This window comes from Myotis brandtii, unplaced genomic scaffold (assembly GCF_000412655.1).
Source record: "Myotis brandtii unplaced genomic scaffold, ASM41265v1 scaffold332, whole genome shotgun sequence".
NCBI lineage: Eukaryota > Metazoa > Chordata > Mammalia > Chiroptera > Vespertilionidae > Myotis > Myotis brandtii.
Window position 1 is genome coordinate 800,153 of NW_005362797.1, and position 16,337 is coordinate 816,489.

Here is a 16,337-nt window from a genome sequence, read left to right on the forward strand (position 1 = left end):
CCATTCTTTTTAGATTGCTCTAAAAATTGAGAACCAATAAGCATTTATATTATTAAGACTATATAAATATTACTTATTACAGGGCCAAATTAAAATTTTATTCTACAGTTCTTTGTTTAGGGGTTCCCTAGAGTCCTTTATTTTTCCCCCTTTTGGTAATTTTTTTGTTTTCCTTCGTTCTCCCCCCCCCCCTTTTGCATTGCCTGCCTGTATTATAGCCTAAAGATCTATCATTTTATACCATTAAACTTTGGGTTTTCCTTTTTTCTTAGGTACCTTCCTACTAAAGCATCTGTTCTCTTTTGCTCATCTGACTGGTTGCTCTCTAGGTCTGCCTTAAGGATATCATACCCGGATATATTTTCCTCTGCATTTCCTGGGTCCCACTTTGTCTTCTCAGTATATTCTATTTTGTCACTACATCGTGAAGAAACTTAAAAAGTATCGGAGATAAATTTTCTGAGTGTTTAGAAATCTAAAGTGTTCAAAGGAGCATGTCTGAGATAGTGTTTCCTCTCCCTGAAATATGTTCTTTCAGATGTCCACATAGTTCGTTCAAAAGTCCTCTCTGTGAGGCCTTCCCCAGCCCCACATTCCCTAACTCACCTTTCTAAGCTCTATTTTTCTCTGTAGTACTTATTGCCACTTATATATTTTATATTTTAATAATTTAGATATTTTTACCCAGACTTAGGATTTTAAATATGTATCATCAACATAAACTATGTTATATATATATTTATTTTTAGTTATTGATTTTATAGAGAGTTGGTAGGGGTAGAGACATACATCAACTTTGTTGTTCCAGTTACATATGTATTCATTGGTTGCTTCTTTTATGTGCCTGACTGGAGATTGAACCCTCAACCTTGGTGTAGCAGGGTGATGCTCTAATCAACTGAGCTACCTGGCCAGGGCTAAACTATGTTATATATATGTATTTAAATATGTTTTTATTTATTTCAGAGAGAGGAATAAAGAGGAGAGAGAGAGACATCAATGATGAGAGAATCATTGATTGGCTGCTTTCTGCATGCCCCCTACTGGGTATTGAGCCTGATACCCAGGCATGTGCCCTGAGGGGGAATCAATCCAACCGTGACCTCCTGGTTCATAGGTCAACTCTCAGCCACTGAGTCACACTAGCCGGGCTTAACAAATATGTTCTCCCTTCCCAACCAGACTATAAGCTCTTTTACTAGGGATTTGTGTTGGTTGTTCATGTCTTTTACTGAGTACCCAGAACAGTGCATGGCATGTATAAGAGCTCAGGAAATATTTATGTCCCTCCTGCGTTGCCTCTGACTTGAAGTTTTCCCAGGGTCTCATTTGGCTGTTCTGCTCTGCCCCATAGCCAGTATTTGTGTGTATATTTTCCATTTTCCAGAGGTGGTTGAAATCTCATCTGCTATGATCCCCTCTCTAAGCCCATCTTTAAATCAGTGATCTCTGTATTTTTTACCATACAATTTTTTATATACTAAAATAATTTCTCGGTGCTTACTCAATATACGTATTTTATTTACATTTACACCCGCTATTAGTGTGTATGTTAGAACATGTAAAAAATAGAACTCTGAGAAGGATAGAGATGATAAATATTTCTACTGTGATAGAATTTCTGATACTTTCTTCCTACATTTTATTGGATAATCCTAGAAACCCAGTTTGGAATCCATTGCTGTATGTTGAAGACTTGTGCCCTTTAAGTTCCTTCCTTTTCATGGACTCTCCAGAGGAGAGGCTATAATCGTATATACTTGATCTATCATGTTGGACTAGAAGCACTTAGTTTTAGTATAGAGGAGGTTTATGTTAAGAGAAAACAAGGGAAATCCCCCTGTGTTCTGCCCACAGTCTTCCTCAGAGGTAAGCACTGCACCCAAACTAGTTTGGTGTGCTATCTGTAGTCTTCCTGGCTTTTTAAAAATGTATATACATGTTCACTTTTTGTATCAAGTAGAATTACATGTATATTTGTATGCATGCACATATATGTGTATATAAAATAGGAGTTATACCATGTGATTTCTCTAACGTTTTATTCCACTTAATGTATCATGAAGAGAAGTATAAGATAGTGACTGTGACTGACTATATGGATTCAGGGAGCCTGATTGCTTAGGTGTTAATCCAGGCTCTGCCACTTACTAGCTGACATTAACCTTTCAATGTTCCAGTTTCCTTAAAATATGTAAACTTTCTCTGCTGATAGATATTTACATTGGAATCTCTAGAAGGATCTTTGCTTACTTTGCATTCTAAAGTTGGTCTAGGCACAATGGGTGACAACAAGAAGCTTCAAATGGGCTTTTTTTAGCTACCTTGTTTCCCTGTGACTCATCTCTGCTTTTCTCATTGAAGTGTGTTTGCTACCTTCGAGTGAACCAACTGGTTTGCAGGTGGCACACAGCTCTTCCTAATGTGTGCTATAGGTGTCATCCATAAGCTAGTGCTCTTAAAAAATTCTCTGTGAATCCAAAGCCTTGTAAATTTTGAAAATTATTTTCTATCCAAAGATTTTGAAGAATTAGGTTAATTTACAGATATAATAGAGAAATGAATAAAGGTTATTATATAAACTTAAGCATTTTTACTTTATTCTGTTATTGTGTTACTAGAGGCCTGGTGCACAAAAATTCGTGCACTCAGGGGGGACAGGGAGGGGAGGGTCTCAGCTCGGCCTGCGCCCTCTCAGGGGATGTCCACCTGCCAGCTTAGGCCCGCGGGGATCGGGCCTAAGCCACAGTCGGACATCCTTAGCGCTGCTGCGGAGGCAGGAGAGGCTTCCTCCACTGCCGCTGCACTGGCCAGCCATGAGCCAGCTTCTGGCTGAGCGGCACTCCCCCTATAGAAGCGCACTGACCACTTGGGGGCAGTTGCTGCGTTGAGCGTCTGCCCCCTGGTGGTCAGTGCGCATCATAGCAACTGGTCATTCCTGGTAGTTCTAGGGTCAATTTGCATATTACCCTTTTATTATATAGGATTGTGAACAATATCTAGCTGAGAAACCAAAGGCTACAATTATTTATAAGAATTACTCTTTTGCCCAGCCTGTGTGGCTCAGTGCTTGAATGTTGACCTATGAACCAGGAGGTCGGTTTGAGTCCCTGTCAGGGCACGTGCCCGGGTTGTGGGCTCCATCCCCAGTAGGCGTCATGCAGGAGGCAGCCAGTCAATGACTCATTCATCATTGATATTTCTCTCTCTCTCCTCCCTTCCTCTCTGAGATCAATAAAACTATATTAAAAACAAAAAAAGAATTATTCTTTTGGAGAGGCACTGGGTAGTCATGTTCACCATCTTGTATCTTCATATTTTAAATTGGTGACACTCCCAAATTGACCTATAAATATAACTCAGTGTTTTAAAATTCCTGCTTGTTTTTTGCAGAAATTGGCAAAATGTTCCTAATATTGATATGGAGATGAAAAGGACCTAAATAGCCAAAACTATTGAAAAATAATAAAGTCGAAGGACTTATATTTCCCAATTTCAAAACTTGCTACAGACTTACAGTAATTAAAACTGGTACTCTCATAAGGTATAAGACCATTGGAATCAAATTGAGAATCCAGAAATGGACCAATACATTTATGATCAATTGGTTTTCAACAAGTATATCAAGACAGTTCAGTGGGGGAAAGAATAATCTTTTTCAACAGGTGGTGTTGGACAGCTGGATATCCACATACAAAAGAATGAAGTAGGGTCCTTCACTACTACATATATAAATTTTAACTTAAAATGGATCAAAGACCTAAATGTAAGAGCTAAAATTATAGAACTCTTGGGAGAAAAAATAGGTGTAAATTTATAAGTAAGCTTGGTTTAGTCAGGCAATGGTTTCTTAGATATGGCACCAAAAGTCAAAGAAACTAGATCAATTGGATTTGATCAAAGTTTAAAATTTTTGTGTTTCAAGAAAATGAAAAGACAACCTACAGAATGGAAGAAAACCACATATCTAATAATGTTTTAGCATCAAACCAAGGCAAAGTTTCTATTTCGCCTATCTTTAAATTTCTACCATTTCATATCAGTGCATTGAATTCCATTATCACCACATATTTTTAGAGAGATTTGTGTGTGATCATGAGTCCAATAACCCTCCCTGCCCTCTGCCTACAAAGGAAATGCTAGATACAGTCCTTTACCATTTTTAAGGGAAGAAACTGAAGATACTAGAATAATCTGAAGCTTAAAAACTATTATTTAATAGATGTCAGGACAAAATTATACTTAATTCACATTATATCCCAGAATAAAATACTTAATGTTGTTATATTGCTTAATTTACATCCCAAACCTTCAGTGCTCCTTGTCATGAGGTTAATAGAAAAATTCTTTGTGTGTCATATGTCTGTTTTTAGCCAATCAGAAGCCAGAATTCTCTTGTATGTAATAATAGGGCTTATTGTTTGGAGAGGAGCTATAAGTAGGACTTTTGAGTTGTGACTACAGAAATATACAATCCTGTCTTTTTAGTTACAGGTTTAAAAATGTTATTCATTCTTAATACTTCTTAAAGTAAAAGCCTTAATTACTACTTTTACTTTTGATGAAACAATTTAATGGGCTTCGAAGAAAAATATTTTAAAAATAGGAGGGAGAGAGAATTTTATGAATATGTCTTCAAGGTTTTCACCATCTTTACCGATTTTCGTCTCACCTGAGCCAATTGACTTAGGTTCTGTAACAAGTTCCTCTTGTTCACTGAATGAGCTAGACAATATTTCCCATCTTTTAAGGAAAATATCAACTGATATCAATGAAATTAAAGAAATGAAAACAGCAATGTTGACAGCGGAAGCAAATCTTTTTGATCTAAAAGTTAGAGTGTCACAGAATGAAGCAAAAATTTCATCTTTGGAGGTTAAAATGAATGAATATTCAACATCAACAGCTGAATGCGACAGAGAGTTCAAAGGTCTTCAAGAGGAAGTAGATTTTGAGTCACAGTCAAGGACTACTGATGTAAAAATAATTGGCTTCCTTAGCAACATTGAGAAAGGTAAATTCTTAATATGATAGCTTCTAGGTACCCATGGCGCTATATATTTTCCTGTAACCTAACTAGTTCTCATACAGAGGCCGCATGTGACAAAGAGCTTGAAAGTTTTCGTGGACCTTTAATGACAAAATTGGACCCTGCATGATTTAACTTAGAAGTCTAGAACTTAACCAGAATTCCGTCCTCTCTAGTGGATCTCTCTGAAATGATGTGCTGAAAAGATAGGTGAGCATAGAGAGATGAAGCAAAAGTTGACATATGAGAAAACGGTCCCTTTTTTTTTGTATCTGTCTTGGGAATTTCTTTTTAAATGTAAGACCTGTTGTATTTTAATTGGAAGAGCATTTTTTTCCTGTAACCTAATCCGTGTCAGTTTCTCAGGCTGTCCTTCAGGAATGCTGGCTTGACCAAATGACATCTGTCTTTCATTTTCAGGTCAGCTCCTTGGGATTTACTGTATTTTTACCATGATAATTTTGGAAGGAATTAACTTTTATTTTGGCACACCACTACAGGATAATGTAACTTATATTTTAAAAGAAAATAGCTGATACAATTTTGAATTGAGCATAGCTTTTACAGTTTAAAAACCCTTTTAATGAAAATGGTAGTTGGCAGTTGCATGTTTTCGCTGAGTGAGTAAAGGCTATCCTTGTGAAGCGGCCAGTAGTAGATACACTAAAAGTTAGCATGCAGGCACCTAATATTTCAGTGTGTGGAACCCTATCAATCATATCCCTTTGTAGGCTGTACTGTGTGATGCTTTTGTCGCAAGTCTGCAAGCGAGTGAGGACCTAATATAGGCTGTGCATTGGACAGGGAGGCTTGGAGAAAGAAGTGTGACAGCCTCGCATCCCTCAGAGTGCTTACCCTCCAATTGAAGATAGAGACAGTTAGTGCTGTGTCAGTGCTGTGTGTGTGTTTTGCAGTGTAACTATGAGCTTGTTTCTAGCTGAGCATCTTCTGGGAAATCCAAGTGGTTATTTTCATGCTTTGGTAGAACCTGGACAGTAGAGCTGAGAATTTTATTTGTTCAGTGTTCTCTTTATATCCATCCAAGCCTGTAGTCAGTCTTTTGGGCACTCTCTAACCAGATAACTCCGGAGTGTTTTTTTTGTAATTCCAGGGGTGGGTGGAGTGAGTCATAATGGTGAGAGCCAGGTGATGGAGGGAGATGCCTCTTATGTTGACCTTGCAGTTGGCAGTCGCCTGTCTCCCATGGTGCAAGCTGTGGGTCCTTGCAGCACCTCCCTTTGGCTTTTCTACCTTTTCACCTTTATCTCCAGTCCAGGAAAACCAGCCTCTAGAGGGAGAGCCAGGAATGTTGTACATTGCTGTTTTTGGTTTAATCCTGAGTACAGGTTTTTGTCTTAGAGACCTTTCGTCTAAAAATATTAGTAAATTGTATTATTTAAACTTTTATTTTTAAGACTTTAAGAACCCAGAAAGATTATTTGGGGCTTAATTTCTGGGACATAAACATGCTGGTATTGTGTTTTAAGCTTAGTTAAGTTTTAAAATATATATTCTAGGAACTCAGCAGAGGCCGTTACTGTCCCGGCTGCAAATTGATCCAGTCATGGCAGAAACTCTGCAGATCAGTCCAGGTTGGTAATCATGTTAAGTTTTCAGTGTAATCGGGCATTTTTTAGTTGCTATTTTCATTACACTTCATTTAATGTGCCTTATATTTCTTAGATCCTGCCCTAAGGTGCTATATTTAGGTCTGTGAAAATATTTTAGGGGCAGGTGACAAGATCTGCATTTTCTTTATGTTACATGTGTTTGTATTTTTCACCTCATTCAAAACCTTTCTTCCATTGCTGCCATTTTACCTAGGACCCTGGAATTCGTTGGCTGCTCACTTCCCTGCTCTAGGGATGACTAGAGTCCCTACCCTACTCTCCTCTCTGCCCAACTTTTGCCAGGCCCTGAGCTGTTGTAGTTTCCCTGCCTTTTGAACCAGTTTTACTTCACTTTAGACTCTCATTGCCAGGGACACACCAAGGACTTGTCGTTGTTAGACCCCCTGGAACTTAACCTTAAGTCTCTCCCACCCCAACACACGCCATGGCTACTTCAGGACTGGGGCTAGTGCCTTATTTATCTCTGTTGCCAGTGCCCTTGCCAGATGCATGTGGAATCCCTAATGTCTGCTGAAAAAATGATGGGAGCCATTGACACCTGCAAACTTAAAATCAGAAGTCTTATTCTCTCCACTTCCTTCTGTCTCCCCCAAACCTGCTCTTCACTGGAAGCTCTGGTGCCTTGACTCTGCTTCTCTGCCCCTAACCAAATTTTCTTCCCCGTGATCGGGACTCCACAGTCACCACCTGTATTACCTGACCTTGCCATGGCCTTCTGTGCTTGTCTTCTCTGAGGGTTACATCCCACCCACATGCCAGCTCCTAACCTGCTGCTGAGCAGTTTGTTATCACCACACTCATGTCGCTTCAGTTTCTGCCTCTCTAATGGCTTCTCCCTTCTACCTATAAAAGGGGTTAGAAATTCTCCAGTCTTGATTTTCCACTTATCTCCCAACATTCCATCCTGCTTTCTACATAAGGGCATTTTCCTTCAAATGTTTGGTAGCTGAAGTCTGTGTATGTAGTATCCGCTTAATCAACCCTCACACATTCGTTTTGTTTCCTTTAGTTTTTATATTTATCCATGGTGCCCATACAGTTTGAATCATCAAGTAGTTCTAGTAGGCTTATGAAAGACTACATCCTTCGCTTACCTCCTATAATTTTTTAAATTGATTTTAGAGAGGGAAGTAAGGGTTGGGTGGTGGGGGGAGAAACATTGATGAGAAAGAGACATCGATCGATTGCTTCCCATACACACCAGGACCAGGGATTGAACCCTAAACCTAGGTATGTGCCCTGACCGGGAATCAAACCCATGACCTTCCGGTACATGGGACAACGCTCCAACCAATGCCACACCAGCCAGGGCTCTACAATTTTTTAATTTTATTTCTGAGAGCCATTTTATTTGTGCATCTTTCTCCACCCACCCCACCCCCCCCTTTTTTTTTCCATACTGGTTTTGTTTCATGTATGCAGTACTTTCTCTTATTTCTCTGAGGATATTGAGGGTAGTTTCTGACTTTTTTTTTGGTCTTTTATCCAAGTTGTTTGTTTTGGTCACTGTCTTTTGTGAGAGAGGTTTTCTTCAGATGTCTGCAGGCCCTTGGTAGGCTTAGATTTAAGAGTGGGCACTTAGGAAGCTGTTGGTGCTCTGGGTTAATTAGCTGGGGTGTGGGCTTTGGACCTCGCATAGGAACACAGATCTGCAGTGGAGTGTGATGTGTCTTGCTGTCTTGGGGCACCCTGATGTCGGTTTTTAGGCCTTTCCTGTAGGCTGGTCAGCTTCTCTAAAGAAAGACCTTTCAAGTAATGGACTGGCTGGGAGCCAAGTGGGAAAGGGAACTGGGGAAGGCACCTCAGCATGAATTACTACAGAATGTTTACCTTAACAAGCCCCTCCCTGGTTTCTGAATGGTGCTTCTTTCAACCTGGCTGGCATCCCTTGGTGCAGAGACCCCTCTGCTTTTAGCTCAAGAATCTATAAAGCGATACTTTCTCCAAGGGAGAAACTGGTCAGAGGTTATCAGGAAACCTGCTCTTAACAGTTTTAATAGTATGCATTTAGTTCATGTTGTAGCACCTTTCTGTCGGAGACCAGGGAGCTTCATCCATAGGTGTCTCCCATGGTGACTAGTGAGAAAGTGGATCTCCAGTTATTCCAGATGTCTTCAGTAGAGAGGTAGGGGAATAGAAACGAGAATTTAGGAAGAACTAACTGTGCTTGAAATGGACACTGGAGCCACATCTGTTCTGCCCACCCCTAGAATCCCAAGGTCCCCTATTTCTCAACCGCTGGAGATCCATGCTGGTTGGCTTCATTATTGGCTTCAGACTCAGCTTTTGAAGATCTACTAAATTGGTTTTTCACTTCCGAAGTGTGGTTGTATCTCCTTTCACAGTCATTTTCTTTATTGATATTTTAGTGGCATTTCAGGAGGAAACAGAATGCCTGGGTCAGACGCCTGTGTTCTTCACCCAGATGTCACTATTCCATCTGTCTGGTTCGCCTCGACCTAGGCTGCTCACATTAGTCCTGCAGAGGCGACCAGTGGCTGTGTGGGTGCAGAGCTCCTTTTTCAGTGTACACTTCCTAAACTGTAGCTTGCGACACTTTAATTCTGTTTTCTTCCATCTCTGATCCATTGGCTCCCAGGACTTTCCTGTCCTCCTCCTAATTCCTTTTCATTCTCCTTTATCAACTCCTTTCCTCCTCTACTGCCCTTTAAAATGTTAACTTTACCCTGTGTCCTGCCCTCAATGTTATTTTCATCTCCTATATTCTCCCAAGATGCAAAGTAGTAGAGCCTCTTTGCCTCAGAAAAGTGCAGGGTGGAGAGAAGGAATGCTGCCGCCCTCGGACTAACTTCTGGACTCTGCCTTTGCTGGCGTGAGGCCTCGGATCACCTGTGGTCTCGGGTCACTTGTGGTCTCTGACATGCAGATCAGTGAGAAGACAGTAGCACTCCGTGTGTACAGTTTATTAAACATTCTTATTTCACCTTCACTTTTGACTCTGCTTCTCTTATTTGTCTCCCCACCCCCAGTGGTCAGATCTGAATTTTCAACTTCTTCCTGAACATGTGAGAGCCCCACAACATTTCAAACTAAATAAACCTAAAACTGATATTTATCTTTGCCCTCTTTTATTTTTCATTAACATTTATCGGGGCAACATTGGTTAATAAAATTATACAGGAAAGGGCAAAAATAGGTTTACTGTTGTGAGTATGCGAAACACAGTTTATTCTTGTACTATTATTATTTTTTAAAATGTATTTTTATTGATTTCAGAGAGGAAGAGGGAGAGAGATAAAACATCAGTGATGAGAGATAATCATTGATTGGCTGCCTCCTGCACACCCGCTACTGGGGATTGAGCCTGAAAGCCTGGGTATGTGCCCCTGACTGGAATCGAACCCAGGACCCTTCAGTCCACAGGCCAATGCTCTATTCACTGAACCAAAACAGCTAGGGCATTATTTATAAATTGTATAATTTTCCATATGAACATCTGTAAACTTCCTCTTGCCCCACCCTTTGGAGGTTTCAAGTGTTCAGTTGTGTAATACATCATCCGTATATTGCATTGTGTGCCCATCACCCCAAGTCAGGTCTCTCCTTCCATCACCATTTATCCCCACCTTATCCTCTTCTACCTCTCCCCACCCTCCTTTCCTTCTGGTAACCACTATGCTTTTGTCTGTGCCTAGAGTTTTTATGTCTTGTTGGTTGGTTGGTTTCAGTTTTATATCCCACATAATGCATGAAATCATGTGGTGGTTGACTTTTTCCATTTGACTTCACTTAGCATGATACTCATGTTGCAAGTGGCAGTATTTTATCTTTTCTATGTCTGAGGAGTAGTATTCCAGTGTATATATGTATCTCATCTTCTTTATCAGTCATCTATCGAAGAACCCTCTAGTTCAGCCGTGGGCAAACTACGGCCCGCGGGCCGGATCCGGCCTGTTTGAAATGAATAAAACTAAAAAAAAAAAAAAAAGACCGTACCCTTTTATGTAATGATGTTTACTTTGAATTTATATTAGTTCACACAAACACTCACTCCATCCATGCTTTTGTTCCGGCCCTCCGGTCCAGTTTAAGAACCCATTGTGGCCCTCGAGTCAAAAAGTTTGCCCACCCCTGTGCTAGTTGTTTCCACGTCTTGGCCACCTGCCTTTTCCCCCTTTTAAATTGGCTCTTTCTCCTGTCCTCTATTTCCTGCATCAAGTTCCTCTTCCTCCTGCTCTCATTCATACACCTGTCTTTACCAGTCTCCGCTGCACTGGCAGGGACGACAGGCATGCCTCCTACATGCACCTGCTGTGAGCTGCTGGTGCTCATGGGAGGGTGTTAGACTAGGAAAAAGGGATGAGACTTTTAACTTGGAGCCTCAACATCACTCCTGGGCAATAGCCTCATAACTGAGATCTAGGACTCTAGTCCATCTTACCACTGTTCCTTTTTTCCTGAAAACCAGTTTAAACATGTGACCTCCCTACTTAGAAACCTCTCTGGTTTACTTACTACTTCTGGACCAGAATTTAAACTCCTTTATGCCTCAGCCTCTTCCTTGCCACTCATCTGCTTAGCCCACCACACCCAGCCCTCCAGCATACCACATTTCTCACTGTCTCAAATCCCTGTGCTCCTAATGAGGAAAGCCCTGCCTTTCTCCATGCGGTGTCCTCTCTTCTCCAGCACTTTCCCTCCTAGTGTATTCCTGCTCATCCCTTTAGTACCTGTTGTACTTGTTCCTCCTCTGTAAGCCTTTCTTCTCCCAGTTGGAGGAGGTTCTGGACTCTTCCAACCTGCTTACATCCCTTTTAGGTCGCTTTTTGGGGCATACAGTTCTGAAATATTTTTGTGTATACCTAGCCCAGTATTCTCAGCAGTTCACTTTTTTTCAGGGAATGAACATGAATGAATAGTCCGAATTTTGGTCTCTGTTATTTGCCTGTTAACTGTGGAGCTCATTAACTCAAGTCAGTTGACTGCATATTGATAGGTCAGCCATCTCCACTAGGGCTTGGTGTATTTTATAAAGTGTTGGGCCTAAGATGATGTTTCCGATGATGTGAGCTCTACTTATTTGCACTGAAGGTCATTGTGTTCCTTGCTGTATTTTTTAAAATGTCTATTCATCTTAAAATTCTCTCTCATAGTGGTCTTTAAAATCGGGTGGAAATTATGACAGCTGAATTCTTATCATTAGGATGTGTTCATTTCACTAAGTGATACTGTGCAAAATGAACAAAACAGATTTTAGAACGCTTTTTACACAATCTTTGTATCATAATTCTAGGGAACATTAGGGCTCTTTATTCTCCATGTTTTTAGAAAGTATTGTATTTAAAAGTACATATTGTTACTATCCCATTAGATGCCTCATGTAAGAACCTTTTCATACTGTAGGCAAGGAGTGTTCTAGAATCCCTTGGTTATATGCTGGAAGAGGCAAAGAATGCTTCTTTGGAAAGAGATTTGACACAGAATTGCAGCCCTGTTCTGAGTAGAACCATTGTGATTTTCCTTTGAAAATAATTACAAATATATATATTAAAAACTTGACATTCTTCTCACGTGTGTGATGTTGGGAATGAAGGTATATTCAAAAGTAAACATTTGTGGCCAATTTTTTTGGCTCAGATTACTATGACATGGAATCCCTGGTCTATGCAGACACAAGATCATTTATTCTGAAGAAGCCAAAGCTGTCTGAGGAAATAGTAGTGGCATCAAACCAAGAGTCGGGGATGAAGACCGCAGATACCCTTCGGGTACTTTCAGGACACCTTATGCAGACACGGTAGATGGTTTCTTTTTTTTGTGTAGCTAATTTGTGTTCATTAGATGGGCAGTGCAGGATAACCATCAGTTTACACTTCCCTCCACCCCATCCTGGCGCTCAGTGTAGAGTGCTTTGACTCAATAGTTAGGCCACGTATATAGTAAGCCAAGATCAGGTTTCAAATATTCCAGTTCATCTTTCTTGTTCGGAAATCCATTGTCCTGCAAAATAAGTCAGCATATGATTTAATGTTAATAAGATTCTTTTCTTTATGTGCATCCAGGAAATGAGATTTTAAAGGCCAGGTGATCAAAATCAGGAAATCCCTCCAGAGATAGCCAGTTGGGTTGGGATGATCCTTCCCTTAGAAAATTACCTAAAAGTTCTAACAAACATACAGATAATAAAATTAGTGTAAATGTAGACTGCTGGCTATTGTGCTGTGTGCATGGATGCTGACTTCTCAGTTTATTTCCATGTGACCCTATGAGGATCAGATGGATGGTGGGGGTTAGGGTTGAGGAGAAATTGGCTTTAGCCCCAGGGGTGCTGGTGATGCTGCCACAGTGATGGGCCGCAGCCAGTGTGTGGTAGGTAGCAGGAATCCCACGGAGGCTGTACCTGCAAGTTCTTTAAAGTCTTCTTTTTTTTTTTTTTAACTGAAGAAACCACAGCAAGTAAGGGAGTGATAGTTCTGCTAAAGAACACGTTAGGAGGCTCAGCTTTATGTGTTCGTTTCCCTAATTCTATGGTATTTTCTATCTATCTGGCAGAGATCTTGTACAACCAGATAAACCTGCAAGTCCCAAGTTTATAGTGACGCTGGATGGTGTTCCCAGCCCCCCAGGATACATGTCAGATCAAGAGGAGGACATGTGCTTTGAAGGAATGAAACCTGTAAACCAAACTGCAGCCTCAAACCAGGGACTCAGAGGTCTCCTCCACCCACAGCAGTTGCAGTTGATGAGCAGGCAGCTTGATGACCCCAATGGTAGCTTTGCACACGGTGTGTTGAGAGCTCAGCCTTTCCCTCTTAGGGTGCTGGTATTGAGAAGGAAATCTTTGACATGTTTCTCTGTCTTGAATGAATACTGGTTGGAGGCCTTGCTTTTATTTATTCCTCAGTAGTGGCCTTTATTTTTTTCAGACAAAACAACCAGTTAAATTTGAGACTGTCTCTCCTGTGAATGTTGGCTGTTATTTAGGTGCTAACATGGTATTCAGCCATGGAAGCCAAAAAATACCTTTTATTCATGTCAGAGAATGACCATCATTCTTAATTTCTGTTTACCTTTTCTTTTTCTGAAAAAGAAACTGTACTGGCTACTTTCCTCTTTTACCAGCATTAGTCTCTTTTATAATTAACTTGCTAGAAAAATGAATTTGAATTTTGATGCTATTTCTCCTTCAGTGAAATTCTCTTGAGTGAAGTTTCTCACCTAGCAGTCAAAATAGTTCTTGGACGTTTAGAAAAGATCTTATGTTTAAATTAATATTTAAGCATAGTATTTAGAAGTCAGATCAACTCATTTCAGATAGTGACATGCTTTTAGGCAGATGAGCCTTTCTTATGGCTTTTCACTGGATACCAGTGGCAGGTACAGCTACTGATCATTTTCTCTCAGGATAGAGAATAACCACGCTCTTCAGACCTCACATTCCTAGAAACACCTACTTTGACAGGGGAGGCAATTACTACATTTTTAAAAAATAGGTTTTGAATGATTTTAGAGAGAGAGGAAGGGAGAGAAAGATAGACAAACATCGATGAGAGAGAAACATCAACAGGCTGCCCTCTGCACAGTTCCCACTGGGGATTGAACCCGCAACCCAGGCATGTGCCCTGACTTGGAATTGAACCGCCGACCTCTTGATGCATGGGTTGACATTTAACCATTGAACCATACCAACCGGCCAATTACTGACTCTTAATGAACAGTATCAAAGAAAAAAATGGGTTTTGAAATTTTTCCAGAGTAAAATTTCTTTGCAGATATATGAAAATAAATTAAATGCTTTTTTAGTAGCTAAAAAATATAATAGTCCTTAGGGGGAGATATGAGTAAGTGAAGAGATATCGCTATTATCTTGAACTGAATGAGGCAATAATATAGTGTTATGGTTTTGATTGGTGGCAGAAGTTCAAAACAACCCTATTGAAAGGAGGAAAGGTTTTAAAATGGAAACAAAGATGTTAAGAACTGCAAGTTGGGCACTGCATATTTCTTGACCTTATATATTTTGTCTAAAATAAGAGAAAATTCTGGTGCTTTTGCTACTTTGGTTTTCAATTTGGCAGCTTAAATTTTTATATGTTAGGGTCTAGTTTCATTTAAATGTAGATGTCTGTTAGGCTTTATTGGAATATATGTCATCGGCGACACGTATACCAGTGGCTATTATGGAGACAGCTGTGATGCGTGGTGAGCCTCCTTCACCATCACTTTGATCTGGGACTCTCGGTATATTACGCTGAGAGACCCCTGAATAGCAGTCACAAAGAGGCTGGGGTCTCTCTTGCTCTCCCCCTCTGAGCAGGGAGTTTGAAACTTTGTAATTGCTTTTGGTGGCTTTTGTCCAGTGTTTCCAGGATGCTACCGACAGCAGCAGCCGTTTGAAGTCACCCCCACTGGCCATTATATAGCAGTACAGATTTTATAGTTTGCAGCAAAACGTGAATTTGCCTCTTAAAATGTAAACAGGAAAAGTTTTAATAGCTTATGAAGTAAATGTTAGGGAAAACCAGAGTCATGACCTTCGTATATATGGTTTAACATTTCATCGGGAAGATACAGTTTCCTTGTGCAGTATTTAACCTCTTTAACATGTTTATGAGTTGCCACTTATTCCACTTTGCAGCAGCCTGCGATGGGTATTCTGTTAACTTCTCATTTGGCCTGGGTTGCCACACAGATACCATAGTCTAAAACAGTGGTTCTCAACCTTCTGGCCCTTTAAACACAGTTCCTCATGTTGTGACCTAACCATAAAATTATTTTCGTTGCTACTTCATAACTAATGTTGCTACTGTTATGAATCGTAATGTAAATATCTGATATGCAGGATGGTCTTAGGCGACCCCTGTGAAAGGGTTGTTCGACCGCCAAAGGGGTCACGACCCACATGTTGAGAACCGCTGGTCTAAAGAATGTTCTTTAGGAGGAAGGTCAGACAGACACACATCTGTACAAGGCTGACACAAAAACCATTTAAATTTGGAGAAAATCCTCTGGCCCTACCAGATTTTACTTAAGACTAGGGATACTTTTTATCCTGGAGATAAATAATGACTTACTTTATTAAGTAGCCTGGAAAATTTATATGTCAGGCATAGTCAAAGTAGCGCTGATGGTCTTCCTAACGGGTTCAGGACTGACCTTGTGTGCCTTGTTTTCCTGTAATGAAGACGGAAGTCGGGTCACTGTATTGTTAAGTTTTGATTGTTACCTGTTTTTGCATTCTTGTTTTCATTTAATCATAAAATTAAGGAAGGCATTATTTCCTCTGTGTAAATGAGGAACCTGACATTCAGAGATGTTAGCACTTGCCCAATGTCTACCTTCTCTGCTAGTAAGTTACAGAGCCAAATTTGAACAGCTCTGTAAGAGATGTAGTTCAAGTGATATCTGCTTTCACAAACATGAATATGAACAATAATAGGTAATACCCATGGTGCTATTGGGAGGGAGGGTTGGATGTGTTGGACCAGAAGTTGGTAGCTCATGATAGCTACCAGGTGTAACTTTATTTGGTTTATTCTGTTTTGAATTTGAATTAGTTGCCAGCATTTAAAATTTAAATGTCATGTAAAAAGGTTTTTGGCTTACCGAATCAGGAGACAGTCTGGCAACATGGCCCCACTTTCTGCAGTCACAATAATTGACATTGTAATTGGACAGAACCTGGTGGATGGTATGGCAGTGAGTGTGCCATCCGA

General features: G+C 40.3%; 1 protein-coding gene across 8 annotated transcripts in view; it reads left to right on the forward strand.

Moving 5' to 3' along the window:
* ZC3H14 (zinc finger CCCH-type containing 14) overlaps positions 1–16,337 on the forward strand; it is a 39,832-nt gene that overhangs the window by 18,294 nt on the left and 5,201 nt on the right. For 2 of the 8 annotated variants that reach the window (XM_005871166.2, XM_014543666.1), the window contains exons 9-11: positions 6,547–6,621; positions 12,259–12,418; positions 13,174–13,406. The exons of 2 other annotated variants lie outside the window; for them this stretch is intronic. In XM_005871166.2, coding sequence (XP_005871228.1) covers positions 6,547–6,621; positions 12,259–12,418; positions 13,174–13,406 — 468 coding nt within the window. Of the gene's footprint in view, positions 1–4,608; positions 5,015–6,546; positions 6,622–12,258; positions 12,419–13,173; positions 13,407–16,337 lie in introns of those variants that run through there. 4 more of the 8 variants (XM_005871167.2, XM_005871168.2, XM_005871172.2 and 1 more) reach the window with 4 other exon arrangements.